This window comes from Amblyomma americanum, chromosome 9 (assembly GCF_052857255.1).
Source record: "Amblyomma americanum isolate KBUSLIRL-KWMA chromosome 9, ASM5285725v1, whole genome shotgun sequence".
Lineage (NCBI taxonomy): Eukaryota > Metazoa > Arthropoda > Arachnida > Ixodida > Ixodidae > Amblyomma > Amblyomma americanum.
The window spans coordinates 10,318,072-10,337,714 of record NC_135505.1 but is presented as its reverse complement, the minus strand read 5'-3'; the positions used below and the strand labels follow the sequence as shown (position 1 = coordinate 10,337,714).

Here is a 19,643-nt window from a genome sequence, read left to right as displayed (position 1 = left end):
CAAGAAAATGCAGCTTGGCAAAGACAAGGTAGGATATACTATTGTCTATGGCCTCGCAAGTTTCTTCAAGGAAAACCTCAGGTCGGAAGTAAGCCAAGCCTCCCACCTCGTCGTTGCGTTTGAAGAATCATTGAACAAAGTTGCACAAAAAGATCAAATTGACGTGTTGGTTCACATTGGGTCGAATGCAGAGCAAAGCAGGAAAACGCACTACCTGATGTCATGCTTTCTGGGGCGCATGCGGGCGGGAGAATTGGTATCCGCTTTTAAAACTTCCACAGATGGGCTCTCCTGATCAAAAATTCTTCAGTCTTCAGATCTCAATGGATGGGTCAAATGTAAATATAAAATTTCTCCGTGACATCAAACAAGAACTTTGTGAATCCAGCGACCTGCAGTTCGTCTCAAGAGACTTGTTGAGAGAGAATCGCACTTGTGACGCTAAAGTTCAGGTCCCACACCATTACATTTACTATCAGTAGATAGAAATATCTCACATTTGAAAATATTTGTTTCCGCATACATCTTCCTTTTAGTTCGTATCTGAAATTGTTCATTTCGATTCACAGTTCGTTTTAGCATTTTTTCGAAGATATTCGATTTGTTATGCATTTTTCTAATCTCCCCCCATTTTTTTTTAATTTAAGAAAATAAACACTGCTGCTTACTTTTCAAATAGGATTAAATCGTTGTTTTTATTTTTTAACATGCTTAGTGGAGAGTGATACCATCAGGCCACTTTGTGTCAGCTTGTTTTCGCATAAAACGAAGTACTGTGTCACTCGGGGAATTTTACAAATGCACTCAGGGAACTGGGAAACTCAGGGAATTTGGAAATGTCATCTTGGTAGACACCCTGGTGGCGAGATGCTTGCGGCAATTTCACCCCATTGTTTCTTTGGAATTTCTCAAGGTGAGAGGCGGCCGCAGCCACCTTCTCATATTTTTTACATGGCCCTTTTCGGAGCCACCAAATCGATGCCTCGGCGGAGCTCGCATGTCACTTGCCGTCCATGACCCCTCTTTGCGCAACCCATTTATAACAATGGAATTTTTCTGGCATTTGAATATCGTTATAAGTGGACTCGACTGTATATTAAATACCATGTTTACACGATTGTAAGTCGACCTATTTTTCAAAATTTGAAAATCCAAAGTGGGGGGGGGGGGGGGGGGGGGGGGTCGCCTTAAAATCGAAACCAAAGCATGGCACCATAAATACAGGTGAATCAAATGAGATATCAGGCATGCTACAAGGTGGTTGCATTTTTGCTGCACGGCTCCGTCACATCGCTCTTGGTGCCTTGAGCAGCTGCTATGTGAACGTGCAGAACCGGCATCCCCACCCTGCGCAAGGCGGCCGAAGGTGGCTGTCGATGAGCAGCAAACCGGCACCAGCCCACTCCCCACACGTGGCCGCAAATTGCGCCTGCTGCTGATTGGTGTTCATTTCTTCATGCGCCTGCCAACTTCGTGGTGGGGTGGGGGCCAACACCTTGTGAGTTATATGAGAACACCAAGTACTTAGAGGAAATAGACCTTTCTCGGCCTACGTCGTCAGCACATGTGTTTGTGGCCAAGACATGCTCCGTACCGAGGAAGCTCTCACTTGGAGAAGACAGGCTGTAAGGCATCTCGAATCGGGAACCAAGGTGGCGGGCGGAAGAGTGCTCAGCACCAGCAAAACTGGTTCAGAACTGAACAAGGATGATCTTGCCCATTGGGCCGCAACAGGCGTGGCCGTGAAAAGGGGGCCAAGGCCTTATGTGAGTCTTACAAGACGGCGAAGCACTTTGAGGAAACTAGTTGCAGAACCCAGTGCAGACTCGTTCTCCTCGGCACACCCTGAACCCCTGTCGGCTGGCAACAGTGACATCCCTCTTGGACTTCTCCTCTAGCGTGAATGCGGGAGCAGGGGGAACTCTGTGCTGGATAGCCATGGAGACGTACAGTGAGCTTCCATTTGGTCGGATTCAACTTTGTGTCCTGGCAGGAACACGAGGCAGCTGGCCTTGTTTGCTCTAGGAGCAAATTCCTTGCTGCTGTCTAACTGGACATTTTTGTTTGTGGCACCAAGTGTTCATTCAAAGCAGCCGGCTGTTAGTGTGATTGGTGTGCTTCTCCGGGGATGGGCCAGTGGTCTTTGCACCAACAAAGAGACGCCGGGAAAGCCACCTACGGCAGGTGTGGAGCGCAGCATCCAGGCTCCCCCACATCGGACCGCAGCGCATCAATGTGCGCTCTAGTGGTACACCATGAATGAGCCATTTTTCCCTGCTCTGCCGGATTTCACCTGCTGCCAACCGTGGGCGGTGGGAGTAGACAGTTTCTCCCGAAAAGGCGGTTCAGTGCTATTGCATTTAAATTTTCACTCATGTCAGAGCAACACCCATGCAGTTGGGAAGCTCTCACAGTGAGAACTTGAGATTTCGAAGCAAACATGGAAATAATTCTGTACCTGAGGGGATGCCTTTCGCAGTCTCAGTGCGGCGTCCTTTTCCTTCACGTTCCGTCTCTCTCAAAGCGCCAGCAACACTCTGCTCTGACCTCTGCTTAAGAGCAGTGGCAATTGCTTCCAAGCATAACAATGCAGCAGCACCCTTTTGTGTTACTTTTGATGCAGTATGTAGAAATAAATTCTGCCTGGTCACTGCTGCTGCCAGGAACATCGTTAATTAAACGTGTGGGGAGTTTGTTGGTTTCAGTGCGCAAAGGCCTTCGAGCATTGAGTGCCTAATATCGTGTCCTCACATATTTTTGTCTCCTATTGCTGGTTCATAATGCAGGCCGAGTTTGCTGGCGATATGTGCAGACGATGCCGTTGTGCGGGTGGCTGATGTGACCAAGGCAGAGGACCATATCATGTGAGTCTTTCATCAGCCTTTCTAGGGAGACTGGCAGAATTCATGTGTGGCCAAGCATTTCATTTCGTAATGTGATGGAGGTGTCACCTTTTGGGCAAAATAGTGTGGCTGTGGAACTACTGTGTGGTCTTTTTTTTTTTTCCCTACTTGGTATGTTGTGGATTCCATGAGAAGGCCAGCATAAGAGGACAGCGGAGGTTAGAAAGTTTGTGGCCTTAGCTGGCACAGGACAAGGATATGGGAGAGGCCTTTGTCCTGCCGTGGACACAGTTTGACTGGTGATAGTTTTTTCTTTTACTTCTAGAAAGTAAGTTGTGAGGTTTCAATTGAAGCTCATACCTGTAGGCATACGGTAGGCCTACTGCCGTTGAAGGATTCTGCTCTATGGACCATTGACTGCTGTCTGCAACTGGGTGCCCATAGACGCTCAGTGCACCGGTCTTAACAATGGCATAGTTGACAGATGCAGAGCACGGTTTATGAAGGTAGGACTTCAAGGGTTACTCGTCGATTGTTGAAGGAGTCTTTATTATCTGAGCAGAGCCCACTGCTGGCCTCTCTCTGTGGCCTTTAATTAACCCTGCCTGAACCACTTGTGTCATACCTAGGCGTGTGCGAATAGGGGTTTTTAGTTCTAATTGGACACACAGTATCTTTGAACAATTTCGAAGCGAATATATTTAATACTTCTGGCACACAACAAGGATTTATTTAACAGTAGCTTGGTTTGGGCTAGTTGGTAACAGTTCTTAGAAAACATAGCGCAAAAAGGACACGGACGACACAGAAGTGGACAGGACAGGCCATGGAGGCGTATTTTATAAGAAAAGCTGGGAAAAAGTGCGTCAGCGCACCTTCTATTCAATTACTGGACAGTGAAGTCGAATTCCTTGATGGCTATCTGTAGGTGTGAACCATGTGTCAAAAAATATTTATGGTGTTGTGAACTGGAACGGTTCCGCTTCTCCTTTGGGTTTTTCCTGCTGCTTCTATTCCTTGGCATATTATTGACTTTTACTTCAGTTGTTATTTCCTTTCTCATATTTGCCCCCCCCCCCCCCCCTCGTTGTTTTAGCGTGGAGCCCTCTACACTCGTGTTTTTATACTTCTAGTTTTATCCTTTTTCTGTTTAGGTCCTTCTGTATTTTTCATATACATATATTTTCATTGTTTCCTTGTTTCAAACTTTTTCAATATTTTTTTTCATTTGATTATGTATAGTATCACAGCCCTTATCTGTTTTTGGCCTAAATTTCTGCTATCTTTTACTTCCATTGCCATGACCCATCAATGTTGTTTCCCCATTGTCATTCTGTCTTTCTTCACCACGTGCTTGTCTCAGTGTGGAGCCTTGTACACTCCCCTCATCTTTTAGTCGATCTGTTTATCTCCCTTTTTGCCGCGTTATCTGTTTGGTTCTTAACATTGACAAGCTTGTAAAGCGCTTTTTGCAGTAAGTTTCGGTACACGATGTCTCTTTCTTTCAGTGTTCCCCGGCACCGTGCTTTCATTTTGTTATTTTATCGTAATTTTTTGCTTATTTTCACACGCTGTAATCCTGATTGTGCTCTTCTTTGCGCATGCTCATCGCTTGATGGTGGTGATCGGCTCCTATATATTAGACGTGGTGGCTTTTCGAAATATAAAGTTGCAAGTTAGCGCCTGTCCTGTCCACTTCTGTGTCGTCCGTGTCCTTTTTGCGCTATGTTTTCTAAGAAAAGGATTTATTTATTTATTCATTCATATACCCTCAGGGCCCGAAGGAATTAAAGAGGGGAGTGGGAAGGACATACATTAGGTCAGATGCAGTGCAGCAGAAAAATAAAATAGAAGAAATGAAAACGCGGCGAAAAATGAACAAAACATAACACAAAATAAGGCAAGAGAAGGCAAAGAGGAAAAAGCAACAATTCCCAAAAAAAGAGAACATTTCCGGCAGACAGCTATAAGACAACGAAAACGAATGCAAAATAAACCTGACTAAAATCCACAAATAAAGATAACATAGGACAGCCTTAAAAGAACAATTAGAAATATCGACAATGTGCCTGGGAAGGCGATTCCAGCTGTCAGAAGTGTCGGGGACAAAAGAAGAAAAAGCGTGTTTAGTGTGGCATGATGGAACACCTACTTTGCGAAGATGATCAGTGCGGCCTGAAACGCATGTAGGGGCAGTTAGTAGCCGGCTCTTAAGGACAGGATTGTAGTAATAGATCTTATGAAATAGGCATAAGCGCGAAATTTTTCTGCGGAGTGAAAGAAGCCAGGGTCAGGTCAGGGTCCCAGATAGATGCTGCATATTCCAATTTAGGCCGAACAGGTGTTTTATAAAGGAGCAATATTATTGAAGTAGAAGAAAGGGAGAAGTTTCTGTGCAGGTACCCCTACATGCTGTTAGCATTCTTAGTAATAAATTCCACGTGCAGATTCCAAGAAGGATTAGAAGTTATGTGCACACCAAGGTACTTATACGAAGACACAGTTTCAAGAGGGATATTATTAAGATTGTAAGTAGCTATTCCAGTGTTACGTCGATTCATGATTAAACTCGTTCATGATTAAACTGCACGAAAGAAACAGGGACAAAGACAAGAAACACGTACACACACAGAGCGCGGACTTCCAACTTTTATTCGAAAAATGCTTTGAGCATTCCTTTTATACGCACCAAACAACCACATGACACAGCCAGGATCCAGCACAGCAGATAAGTTTAACAGTTTAGTCGATCCAGAATGTGCTCGCAAGAATGTGCTCGTTTGCGCTTAAGAATCGGATTATCCTTCCGGAGGTTTCTTCCTTCTTCAACCCGGCAACTGCTTCTACAAGACATGCTGTTAGGATTATGAAGATCATGCGAGGGGAACTGTGGAGGCAAGTACGTCACCTGCAGGGTATACTACGATTGCAAGCGACAACAAAGGATTTATACCCCGGGGTAAGAGAAGATGTATTCAAATCGTGGAACCGTGAAGCATCTACTAAGACGGAGTACCTTTGGGGAAAATGTGTATCACAACTGTGTGAATGGAAGAGATGCCAACAAAAGAAGGGATGCCAGCAAGGGCAAGTGTTGTGCCTCGGTACGTCGGTACCCAAGGAAGTGGAAAAGGTTCTTAACTACGGTCCCAAGTTCTGCACGGAGCCCAAGATGACTTCTGTCGAGCAACTGTCAGTAGTGAAAAGGATTTCCAGCAAAGCACAGGACGATGACAAGGGATGGTGCATTTCCGAAGGCCTCGATTGCCTTATGAGGCAAAAAGGAACTCAGAAAAGTGTGAGTGAACCCATCAAAGATGCTATTCAGTATCTAAGACCTAACAGTCTGAAGCTTTTAGTAGCGGATAAGGAGGGAGGATTTGTGGTCATGTCAAACACTTCGTACAATGAAAAGGTAAAAATGGCATTAAGTAAGAACTTTGTAGCTCCGATGGTGTCCAGCCAGAAAGCGAAAAAACAGGCATTAAGGTTATGTAAAGAGAAGGGACTGGATAATTTAGGCAAAAAGATAGGTGCCAGTAAGGAAGTGGGATTAAGCGTTTTCTTCTCCGCGAAAACACATAAGGCGGATGTGCCACTGAGGACAATTGTAACAGAGAAAGGGTCATGGCAAGGCGTCCTTTCTAGATTCTTGCAAGAGAAATTAAGTCTCTTGAAAATTGAGGACCCGTTTCTGGTTAGTAATTCTAATGAAGTAGTGGACTATTTTAAGAACCACGAAGATTCTAGGCACGTTAATTTTGCCTTTTCAGTAGATGTAAAAGAGCTTTTTTACTCGATGCCGCAGGGGGGAAATCTTGATTGCGTTGCGCGACTGTATTGAAAGTGGAAACCCTTTGTCATTTCAGAATTCTACTGGCATGTCAATTGAAAGCTTTTTGCCATGAATGCCTTCCGCGCTGCTCTCAATAAGTCGTGCGAGCATTGCATCACAGAAAGTGTGAGACTGCAAAAGCTTCGCCTAGAGAACGCCGGGTTTCCAGAGGAAACTCTGACATCTGTTGCGGAAAAGCTGCTGAAGGAAGTGAGAACTGGGAAGCAACATAACCATGACGATCCCCAGCGGCGGACTCAGCTTGTGGCTATGCCGTATGTTCACAACATGTCGCACCGTCTAAAAAAGGTGGCGAAAAAGTGTGGCGTCGATCTTGTTTTGACTGCCCCAAAGAAACTAGTGCGCTTGTGCCCACTCGTGAACAGCGAGGCAAGGAAGCCAATATGCACTAAGAACCACCAAAGGAAGTTCGTACCATGCAAAATGGGTGTTGTCTATAAAATCCCGCTCTCTTGTGCAAAGCTTATATCGGGCAATCAGGAAGATGCGTTAATGAAAGGCTGAGAGAGCACCGCTTGGCGACAGAATCCATATCGGCGGGGGGGAATCTCGCGGTGCACTGCAAACGCTGTCTCATCGAACGGTACCCTGGCGACCCTGACCCTGTACCCTGCACACCAATCTTGCATGAAACAAGCATTCTAGGAACACTAAAAACGCAATCGGAACGGGAAATTTTCGAAGCTATGTGCATTGATAAAGAAGGTTCAAAATGTGTCAGCACCCCATCTGTTTATCTATCAAAAAAAGAATTGTTGTTCTTGAAACGTGGCGTTGCTACTGCGCGTGTGTGAATATCAGCATTTGAGATGTCTTATATTGAATGTTTTTTCGATTAAACGACAGTTGAAGACTAGCGTACGTCCTGTGTATTTGTGTTCTTGTCCCTTGTGTTCACTAAGCGCTAGAAAATATGAGTTCTAAAAAACCACAAGTGTGTGCATGCCTAAACACCCTTGATGCCTAGATAAAAGGAAAGAGGATGGTAAAAAAAACCTGCCGGTGAAACTAAGAATTCAAAGAGAATGAAATACAGAAACGGCCGAACCACGTATTACGAGCGAAAACTTACTAAGCAAAAGGGATGTGATGTGGAACCAACAGTAACAACAGTAAAAGATGAAGGTGCGAGCACTAAAAAGTAAGCAGAAAAGCATAAAAGCGAAACCATATGAATGATACAAAACAAGGTTAACAACAAGGCTGAAACCATGAAACCGAGAGTGAATTATGGAAACAACAATAAACAAAGGTAAGGGCGACGCAAAAATGACAAAGGCTAAAACAGGCTAAATTCTATGAAGGGTGGAAACAACAAGTAACAAGAGTAAAGGTGCAGGGTTAGAAAGGTCAATTTATAGCGCTACTTTCTAAAAACGAGATTTCTTTATTCGAAAGCAGAATGGACGATGTGCACACTCAATTGTTCGCATTCTTTGCGATTAAGAAGGCCTCAATTGTTTCCCTTTCTGTTTTGGTTCAAGCTGTAGCGAGGAAGTTTGTGCTTTCGACAAACGAATGGCAATCACTTTTTTTGCACTTCTTACAGTGTAAAGCTAAATTGCCACCTGAGTTGGTAGACAGATTGCGAACGTGTTCAGCCACTCTCTCATTGAAACATCGTCCAGTTCGGCCGATGTACATCTTTCCACAGGACAATGGAACCTGATAGATAACTTCTCTGGCTCATTCCGTGTACTCAGGGCTGTGATTTAAGGTACATCTTTGGTGTCTATCATCTCTGTTCATGATTCCACACACTTTAGCGAGCTTACACGGCGCCAAAAACACGAGTTGGACGCCGTATCTTCCTGAAACTTTCTTTAAATTGTGTGACACTCGGTGCACGTAAGGCATGACACACACAGGTTTTTGTTTTTCATTCGCTTGGCAGTTCGGTTCGTATTCTTCATCCTCTGTAGCAAGCTTTCGCAAACAGAGGCTATCAGTTGCCGCAGATACCCAGCAGCATACAATCTATCAATCTGACAGATAAGACTTCAACTCATTTTGTGCTGACATGACTTTTCTAGGGCGGAACGGCAGGCAACGTTCGCTCTATTTACCAACTTTGAATGTGCACTGTCATAGGGTAGAAACTGCTTGTTCATTCTGGGGTTGTAGGACCAACAGATATGTGAGGGCGTAAATTCTAGATTGATATCCAGAAACTGGATTTGGTTACCCTTAGGCAATTCATGCGTGAAATGAAGACCTTTCCCTTCACACTTGAAAACATTGAGGATGCTACTCACTGAATCAGGCAGACTAGAATTAGCAGAGAGGTTTACCATCACGAGATAATCATCAATGTATCTAAATATGCACACAATATGTTGGTTGTAGAGACAACATTGCAAGTGCTGGTCAAAGGAAGTGAAAAATACTACATAAAACGGGTGCAGCGGATGAACCAATGCAAATGCCACTTTTCTGAATGTAAAACTGTCCTTTGTGGCAGATTGCGGTCGAGGCAAGGTAAAATTTCAAAAGTTTAAGGAATTGTTCCAAGGACATGCTAACTGCATTGCGGAAGCTGATTTCACCATATTCTTCTACTTGCTGCTTGACAGCTGCAAGCAAGGCTTCATGCGGAAGAACAAGTCCTCTATGTCTATCGAGAACTTTTGAGTTCTGCACTAAAAATGGATCCGGTCCCACAACTTTGTCCAGGTGCTCCTTTAAAAAATCCCCTACCGTACGCTGCCAGCTGTCCTTCTCTGATACGATGACACGAAGAGGACAATCTACCTTGCGGGTTTTTTTCCTGTGAAGAAAACGTGCAGGAACCCATTTTGATCTTTCTTGACGTCTTTGGCCATTGATTCAAGCTGTACCTTCTTCAGAAGCTTCCTGGCAGCCTTCTTTTGTCTTTTTTCACAAAACTCTATCAGCCTGAAGTTCTTCGTTAACGCCTGTACAGCCTTTTCTTCATACATTCCAACTGGCATAACAACGAAGCCGCCTTCTTTGTCGGCTTGGATGACTATAATGTCGCTGTCTCTCGAGTAGTGTACGATTTTCTTTAAAGGAGGGTTCTGTGGTGGACCTTCACTTACAGTGCAGATGAGGCTGTCGACTCCGTCGCCGATAACACGTCCTTTATCTTGGTTAGTTGTGCTACGAGCAATTTGTCGCACTGTTGCTCAAAGGAGAACTTCGGACCCTTTTCCAGAAGGCTCTGTATATTTCCAGGGATGTTGACATTGCCTTCCACTAAGATGGTCTTGGCTGCATTGCTGGTGGCACGCTTCCGAGATGGAAGCTTGGGCCTCGCAGGGTGCCATAGAAATTTGGTGGAACTGGCAGCCATCTTTTTCAGTTCTGAAAATCGTCGGTTTGCCACGGAGGGACCTTCTTCTTCATAGACAAGAGCGCGCAGCCAGTCAGTGTAGAAGCGGACTTGTCTCCTGAATGAACAAGCGGCCACCAGAATGAACAAGCAGTTTCTACCCTATGACAGTGCACATTCAAAGTTGGTAAAAAGAGCGATCGTTCACCTTGCCTGCCGTTCTGCCCTAGAAAAGTCATGTCAGCACAAAATGAGTTTGTCTTAACCATCAGATTGAGAGATTGCATGCTGCTGGATATGGCTGCAGCGATGGCATAGAGGTAGAGCATCCGCCTCGTGTGCAAGAGGACCGGGGCTCGAATCCTGGTGCCGCACAATTCTCCACCGGGTCTGAAAAAAAAAAAAAAATGCGTGTCGGTGGAATTGCATAACCAGGCCTGGAGTGCGGCCTGATCTCATTGACCAGAAACAACAACGCACTCCCTCACCAGAACAGGATTCGGCCACCCTGGTGTAGTACTTGGCCACAACCTTCTATGAACAAACCAATTAACCCTAGGCCCTCAGTCCCCAGCGGCTGCAGAGCAACTGACCACGGCGGCGGTCAGACCTGTGACGCAGCGGAGGGTGCTAAGAGTTTCTGGCTCTGGACAGGCCGCCATTGGAATCAGAACCTGGCAACGTTTACCCCTAGAATGTTATCTAGTGAGGCTAGCCTAGCAAAGCTGCTTGAAGAACTAGCGGGCATTAAATCAGATGCCATAGGGCTTAGAGAAGTTACGTGGACAGTTGAGGCGTGTACAGTGCTAAAGAGCGGGCACATATTGGGCTATCGCGGATTAGCGGATAGACAAGAACTAGGTGTGCGATTCCTCATCAATTAAGATATAGCTGGCAACAAAGAGGATCTCTACAGCATTAACGAGAGGGTGGCAGCCATCGTAGTTAAGCTCAATAGGAGGTACAAGATGAAGGTGGTGCAGGCCTACACACCTACATCCAGTCATGATGACCAGACTGTTGACAGCTTCTATGAAGATGTGGAATCGGCAATTAACAAAGCAAAATCACAGTACACTGTGATGATGGGCGGCTTCAACGCGAAGGTGGGAAAGAAGCAGGCTGACGACCGGGCAGTAGGCGACTATGGGATAGGCTCTAGGAATAGCAGGGGAGAGCTATTAGTAGAGTTCGCAGATAGAAATAATTTACGGATCATGAATACCTGGTTCCGCAAACGAGAAAACAGGAAGTGGACCAGGAAGAGCCTCTATAGTGAGACTAAAAATGAAATCGACTTCATACTATGCGCTCAACCTGGCATCGTTCAGGATGTGGACATCCACGGGAAGTTGCTCTTTAACGACTACAGAATGGTAAGGCCTTGAATTAGCTTAGCTTTGAAGAGGGAACGGAAGAAGATGGTGAAGAGGAAATCCAATAACGAGTTAGTGGTAAGAGGGAAAGTACAGGAATTCAGGATATCGCTGCAGAACAGATATTCAGCTCTAACTGAGGAAGACGATCTTAATGTTCATACAATGAACGATAATCTCTCAGATATCATTACGGAGTGCGCCGTAGAAGTAGGTGGTAGGCTTTGTAAGGATTTGTAATGAGGCGAATTTTATAGAGCTTGTTTGGTGCCTTTTCTTTACGAACTCTCTGTTCTGTGTCAAAACAGATTATATGGAACATGCTCACTAAGACTTCAAAATGAGTCTAATTTTATAGAGCTTGTTTCGTGCCTTCGCTATATGAACTATCTCTGTTCTGAGTCAAAACAATTTCAATAGAATTGCCTCCGTAAGACTTTATAATGAGTCAAATTTTATAGAGCTTGTTTTGTGCTTTCGCTATATGAACTCAATCACTTCGTTCGCACTCAAAACAAATTCAATAGAACTGTCTCCGTAAGGTTTCGTAGTGAGTCTGTTTTAGAAATCAGTTCATTCCGTTCGCCGTAAAAACACAGTAAAATTTTAAACCAAACTGCACCTGAGCACGCTAGAAATAAATCAGTGCAAACATATAGCATTATGTTTTTAAAGGGCACCACTGAATCAACCACTAACCTCCAGAAAGAATTCGGCAGAACTGAGCGGCTCATATATGTATTCGTTTCCTTTATTGAGTAAAAAACAACCTCATTGCCAATGCGATCGTTTGCAATCTTCGGAGACGGGATAAACAAAGCATACAAATATCTGTAAATGAATATTTTTCCTCGATGAACAGCAAAATATGATCAGCTCTCACTACTGACTAATGAGCGCAAATAGGAGTAGCCTTGTTCATCGCCAAAGTTACTGCATACACCATTTTTCGAGCTCGTGTTGATTTGTGTCTGCATAAGTTATTTCCTATTTTTCCTTCGGCGAAAAAATGGGCTTTTTTCCCGTAACGTCCTGTGTATATCATAAACATTGCGCACGTGTTCTACCACGAACGGTGTTTGTCGACCAAGCACATGACGCACTGCAGGACAATAATTCGGTGCAGTATTAGCAGAGCAGTTCCAAAACTTTGTAAGTCATGTTACCTGCATAGCAAAAACACTTCTACCACGGCTTCGCGGCCTGTCCTAGGGGCAGGAGTTCGGTGCAGCGCTGAGGACTGGCAAAGCTGTGTTTCACCATTCCGTCTCAATTGCAGCGGGTTGAGGGTGCATTTCACCTGCGCATAAATGTCTTGGCAGAGCTTCGCCTAATCCCTTTATCGCCGCAACTACACAAGGCAGAAGCACGTGCACTAAAGGCGCGCCATTTTTTGACAATACACTTCTCCAGCGCTGCACCCGATCTGCCCCTAAAACAGGTTTGGCCTGAATGGTAAACACCCCTTCTGCTGTAAAGAGAAGCTGACTTTGAGAGTTTTGCAAATTAAGGGCCATGCCCACGCAGATTCCCACGTCGTCCCAGCACGCCCCGGTCCCAAGCGAGTACATGTAGTCTCGTTCTCAAGACTTATTGTGTAGGGATCAAGCACATTAAGTACATCGCTGCCAAAGTACTGCGTGAATGGAATGTCTACACGCCTGTCAAGAACATCTGTGGCTAGACGCGAAGCCGACACTGACAACACTGTGTGGGCTCGACAGACCAGGCAGCAGCATGTGGCCTTATAAACCCTTCTTTAGTCTAACCCAGGTGGTGCCTATTATTCCTCACTTAGAGGTGATAGTTGTGGTATCCTGGTTCTGCCTTGCTCCCAACAGTGCATTCGTATCGCATGTGATATATACCTAATGTGCGAGTTGATGTTTTGTGGCTACATGGAACTGAATCCTGGCCCCAAGACAGACTCTGACAGTATGAGCACGCAACTTCGGAGATGTTGAAGCAACTGACTTTGGGACAGCAAAAATTTACAGACGAAATAGCAGCATAAAGGACGCATGAGGCGAAGATGGAAAAAATATTGCGCGAATTCACCCAACAGCTCGATCTGTTAAGAGGCCAATGAGCCTGCGTAGAAAACTTGGGAAGAACAGTCACCTTCCTACGCGAAAAAATTATCGACTTGGAGGACAGAAGTAGGCGTTCCAGCTTAGTTGTGTTTGGGGTACAAGAAGACGGCCATGAAATGGAATCTGTCCTTAGAGAGAAAGTTATTTCTGAGGTTTTTCAAGAGAAGCTTGGTGTGACATGGGGCAACTCAGTCGCCAGAATCCACCGTATTGGCAGATATGGGAAAAACCAATCAGTCGTATTGTTCTTCCAGGACTTTAATGAAAAACAAGAAGTAATGCGGAATTTCTGCAAGCTTAAAGGAACCAAACATTCTGTACAAAATGGCTATTCACGTGACACCCTCAGAATAAGAAAGCTCTTATGGGATAGTACAATCCATAGGGATCAAGGCAGGAAGCCCTTTCTGGTGCACGATAAACTAAAAATGGACGGGCAGATTTTCGCGTGGAATGAGGCCAACAATTGCAGAATCAAGATACGAAATGAGCAGAGTAAAGAGTGACTCGCGTCATCGCTTATCAAGGAACTCATGCTTTTAAACATAAATGCGCGCAGCGTGGTAAATAAGAGCGATCATCTTGAATCCGTGATTCTAGGGTGTCAGCCACATGTTGTTGTAGTCACAGTGACTTGTTGCACGAAGGAATTGATGATGAAGATGTTTTCCCTCCCCTTTACCGCGTATTCCGTCGGGACAGATCTACCAGAGGAGGCGGTGTTGTCGCACTCGTAAAACATGGCATCGACACTTCTTTCCTAACTCAAATTGAAAACCATGAAAGCCTCGCGTTAAAAATTTCTTGTTGGGGACGGCCCTTTCTAGTGATCGCAGTTTACAAAGCCCCAATTCTCTTCCGCGGTTTCTACGTGAACTGTCTTATTTCATGAATGATTTTGATTGCAACAGAATCTTATTAATTGGTTATTTAAACCTTCCATCAATTAAGTGGGACAAGCCCTTTCTCAATGCCGATCATGCTGCCCACGAAGAGCACATATTTAATATTATGTTGAGACGTGACTTGCAGCAAGTAGTGAGGCAGCCAACATGTGTACATGGTTGTACTTCTATACTTTACCTTGTCTTTGTAAGCCGATGTATAAGTGACTACCATGTTTCAACTGAGCAGGGAATTTCCGATCATGATATGGTCTATTGTTCCTTCCCTACCCATATTGTTTGCAAAAAGCCTGTGGCCAAAGTGTGCTATGTAAAGGACTTCTCGCATGCAAAAGATGAGAGTGTGTTGGATTATTTAGATTTCTGCCTCAGCAGTTTCTGAGGCAGTAATACTGATGAGGTATGGAATAAGTTTAAAACACTACACTGCCTTGTAAACTTTGTCCCTAATAAAATAATAAAATCTCGCAAAGTCTCTCCCTGGATCACACGTTAAGTCTTGCAATTGAAAAGAAAAGTAAAACGTTTTAAACGTGGAAGCGCCAGTCGTTTCATTATTCAGTCTTTTCAACTCTCCCTTAATGCAGCTGTGAGGTCCGCTAAACGCCATTACTTTGAATACAGACTGCCTAATTTCATTCGAACTTCACCTGAAAAATTTTGGAACCACTTATGTCAAAAGAAAAAAAGCCTATTGACCGAATAATGCACGATGGCAAGCCTCTCACAGATAAAAATGATATTGCTTCGCAATTTAACTGCTACTTCCGCAGTGTCTTTGCTAATGCAAGTGGTGAACATTGTCCTTTTGAAACGGCCTGCACTATGCCTTCTATTACGATATCAAGACCTGGCATTGTTGAATTGCTCCTAAACCTGAAAACTAAAGTGTCGCCAGGCCCTGATAAAATTCCGAACGCTCTCTTGCGCCAGTATGCCAAAAAGCTTTCAGAGTTTCTGGTTGTCATTTTTCGCGCGCCACTTTCATCAGCTGTCATTCTTCCTTCAGATTGGAAAACTGCACGTGTTGTTCCTGTTCCTGTTCGGAAAACATATCAAATTATCGTCGCATATCTCTCACTTCAACATGTTGCAAATTATTGGAACATATCATCGCCAAGTACATCATCGGCTTTCTTGAAAACAACAATATCCTTTCTAACGGGTTTAGGAGGGGCTATTCTACTGTAACACAGCTAACATCGGCTGTTCATAGCTTCGCGTCTCTACTTGATAAATTCGGCCAGGTTGATATAAGTTTTATGAATTTTAGTAAAGCATTTGACCTCGTCTCCCATTCTAAATTAATTGACAAGCTTAAACAAGTTGGTCTTCCTAACTTTATAGTTAACGGGGTTTCAGCTTGCGTATCTAACCGAGAGCAGTTTGTTATTATTGATGACCATTATTCACACAACCTGCCTGTCTCTTCTGGTGTCCCCCGAGGAAGCGTCCTCGGTCCCCTGTTATTTTTAATATATGTGAATGACAATGTGAAGGTAGTTACTCATCCCGTTCCAATCCGGCTGTTTACAGATGACTGTGTTTTGTTTAATGTACTACTTGTCATGAAGACCAACTATTACTCAATTAAAACCTAAAGAATATTTTGGATTGGTGCAATCAGTAGGGCATGGAACTTAAAGCTCAGAAAACCGCTTTTACGGGATTAACCAAAAAAAAGAAAAACAGCATATTATACCGCTACGGCCTTCCTTCATTTTTACTTTCGGGGGTAAGTGAATATAAATATCTTGGCCTGACGATAGCTAATAATCTAAGCTGGAACAAACATATAAGTAACGTATGTGCATCGGGTTTTCGTAAACTTTGTGTCCTCAAGCACAAACTGAAGAATGCTCCTGCAGACTTGAAATTTTTAGCCTATTCATCATTAATCAGACCCAAGTTAAAATACGCTTCCATTGTCTGGGACCCATTTACTAAACTAACATTCAAGCACCTGATATGATCCAGCGCAAGGCCATTCGATTCTTCTTTTCAAAATACCATTCAACCGACTCATCTACTGCCATAATGCGAGAACCCGGAATTCAAACATTGCAGGTAAGACGTAAAATTCTCAGATTGAAATTTCTTTTCCTTCTCAAACATAACAAGTTGTCGATGTGCCTGCACCCCTACGTCAAGCCATTTTCTGCTCCACGACCAACAAGACTCTGATTCATTAACTCCATTCTCCGCCAGAACTAACCTATTTATATACTCCTTCTTCCCTCGCACCATTACTGAATGGAATGCTTTACCTTCAACAGCACTACATGACATAGAATCCATTGAAGAAATGGAAGATTGACGGCATCACACTTTTTTGGCTTTGTGTTTCGAAGTTTCTTTAGTGTTTTTGTGTATATTCATGTTGCATTTTATTGCCCCTCCTGCTAGGGCCCAGAAGGGCCTGCAGTATTTTCTAAATAAATAAATAAAAATAACAGAGCAAATAAAAACAATGAGGTGAGGTGCGAGGAAAAACCGTTTGCCAGGATTCCTAGATGTGGTTAAAACGTGTAAGAATCCAATCTCATCACTGCATCCGACTCTTGCCCAGCCTCTTGACCACAATGTTTTCACTTGATATCTACTTTGACACTAATATCTCATGATTTCAAATCAGGTTTCCGATTTCGTATGAACTTACCGTAGTTACTTGCATAATTTGCGCACCGCTAATTTATTTCCCGGGTTTGCAAAAAAAAAAAAATCTTTTCTCACATATTTTATCCTCTCTGCTGCGCTGAACCCCCAGCATGCGTGCACAAAGCAGGCTTGAGAACAACGGCATAGCCATGTGTGACTGCCAGAGGTATGACGGAACGAACTGCGTGCAGTCTACCCAGCTCGCTCGCACTGGTGGTCGCTTTCTCGAACTGCGTACAGCTTCGCGCTCGCTATGATCCGAAACTGCCGTTTGCCGCTAGTCAGCCGGGCCACTCGTGAGGGCACCATTTTATCGCCTAGTCTGCATTTTCCTCTGACTGCTGGCTTTGTGATTGTATCGTTGTATGTTTATTGCTTTGAGCTGTGTAAGTACCGTCCTGCCATTCCACGAGGAACTGCATAACATGGGGCAGGAAGGGCTATGCATCACATATTTGGAGAGCTGTTTTTTGGCCACCAAAGGGTGCGAGTGTGCAGCATGTGTTTACTGAAGAAATAGCTCTGAGGGCACAGGACATAGAAGGAAAAAAAGGCACATTGTCCATAGTGCTGTTCTTCTGCAGCGTATATATATACAGTATATATTGCGCGTTATGATCTTTGTAGAGTTTTTAGAACGTGTTTGCAAAATCTTAGTGTCATTTGTGTCCTTCTTTTTGAGGCTTTAACTTAATCAAAAAAGTGTGCAAATTATGCAAGTAAATTCAGTGTGCAGTATCTGTGGTAGCAGTCCGAATACATGAAAACAAGGAAAGCGTGGGAAGTCCAGTGAATGCAAAATTAGAGGCTTTCAGCAGAGACGAGACAAACAAGCACTCATGGAATGCAGTCGGGGAAAACCAAATCTTCATGCACTGGCCAACCTCACTGAGGGCTGTGCAGTGGGCATTACTTAAGAAAGCAGAAAAGAATCAGGGTAAGTTTGGCTAGTAATAATGTTCAACGGGCAATTAACAGAAATTGAAGTGGGCGCTGTTGCAGTGGTGTAGTGAAGCACTGGAAGGATGGCAAGGAAGTAATCTCATATAGAAGACGATTCTGAAGTTTAGCTGTGGTGTTTGTGCAAGAAAGGGCTGTCAAGTTTGTGGATGGGTAAAGCTAATCTTTGCACTTGCATATTGACCTTGGTCTTGCAGAAGTATTGTGGCAGATGCTGCTTTTCCGGACAAATGAGATTTCCTCAAACCTTATACATCATTGAGGCAGGTGCATTTGTAGTGTGAAACGTGTGTGTTGTTTGGAGTTTGAAGGCAAGAATTTTGAATTGGTACTTGATTAGATAACCTACAAGCGAGGAGTCTGACCAGGATTAAGCAAGTCTAATTGTGTCTGAAAAAAATCAGTAAACCTCGCTACATTTAGTGTAGTGTTCTTAGAGATATGAAGGTTAAAACTGCTCGATGAGTAGGCCCCTAAACACTTGATGAAATGTAGCGTGAGTGTCACTGAAATTGTGGTGAAGTAGTGGGAGGGTTCTCGGTGCCTTAGCTTGCTGTGTGTGGAGGAGCCTTGTGTCAAGATTTGCATGCTAGTGCTATTGAACAGAATTTGTGAGCTCTTTAACAGCGTGCCTTGTATAAACCCTTGCAGCTACACCAGTGAGGAGCACACCGACTTCGTGCGGGGCCTGTGCTGGAGCGGCGGTGAAGGCTCGAACGGGCTGCTGTCATCGGCGTGGGACGGCCGCGTCCTCCAGCACTCAGTCGGCCTGTCGTCGGAGGCGTGCCATGGGGACGGGAAGGGGCCTGCAAATAAAGCTGCACTGGTCGCTTAACTAATCAAGCTGCTCGTTTTCTCTCGCCTGAATTGATTGAAGTCACAGCGCGTGCACATGCGCAGCACTTGAGACGCAGCAACTGTCTCAGTCCCCCTTTCAAGGTGGGGGAATCAAACCTTGGCAGCAAGGTGTGTATTGAAGACGTTTTCAGGAGCTCCGAATAGCACTCTTAGCGAAGGGCATCACATTTGTTATCGGAATGCTGCCGCTGGTCGGGTGGGCTGTACGTTTAAACCACATTCTGTTGGGTTCTGCAAGAACTTCACTGTTCAAGCAAGGTGGCCGTCTGTCGACGCACCTTACATCTAATTTACCCCTCACTGAACTTCACGCCAGCCAAGCATTGCTGCCGCTCCCATCACTGCGCAGGAAGGACAGTTGAAATGTTGGACGTTGGAAGCAGCACGGGCAGAGAACGAGGAAAGAAAGTGCTCGCCACTTGTTTTCGTGCTGTCACTACCGTTCAGTTTCTTTTTTAAAGTGTGAAATGGTTCAGCTGCCATTCTTGGCAGATTAAGGGTAACGTTGTATGGAAACCGCAGTGACACTGAAGCTGGACATGAACGAAGCTAGGCCGAACTTATCCGAAGTATTCCGAAACTTTCCGTCCAAACGGTATCCAACAGGCGAAAATTTAAGCCACGAGCTGCATTTCATTTCCCGATGGCTCAGGCCATTGCTGCAGCCTCTTGACCTCTGCATTGGATATACAATACAATACAATATTTATTCTGCATAATCAAAAACACAATGCACGTAACAGGACTGCCAAAGCCTCAGAGGGCTTGACTGACAGTGCCTGGCAGTCAGAAAAGAAAATGC

The 19,643-nt window shown here is 44.5% G+C and overlaps 1 protein-coding gene across 1 annotated transcript in view; it reads left to right on the top strand.

The window, feature by feature from the left end:
- Positions 1 to 18,826, top strand: part of LOC144104150 (methylosome protein WDR77-like) — a 99,392-nt gene extending 80,566 nt beyond the window's left edge. The window contains exons 8-9 of the mRNA XM_077636992.1: positions 2,787 to 2,864; positions 18,635 to 18,826. Of these exons, the coding sequence (XP_077493118.1) occupies positions 2,787 to 2,864; positions 18,635 to 18,818 (262 nt within the window). The 3' untranslated portion in view covers positions 18,819 to 18,826. The remainder of the gene's footprint in view (positions 1 to 2,786; positions 2,865 to 18,634) is intronic.
- Positions 18,827 to 19,643: the final 817 nt, after the last annotated feature.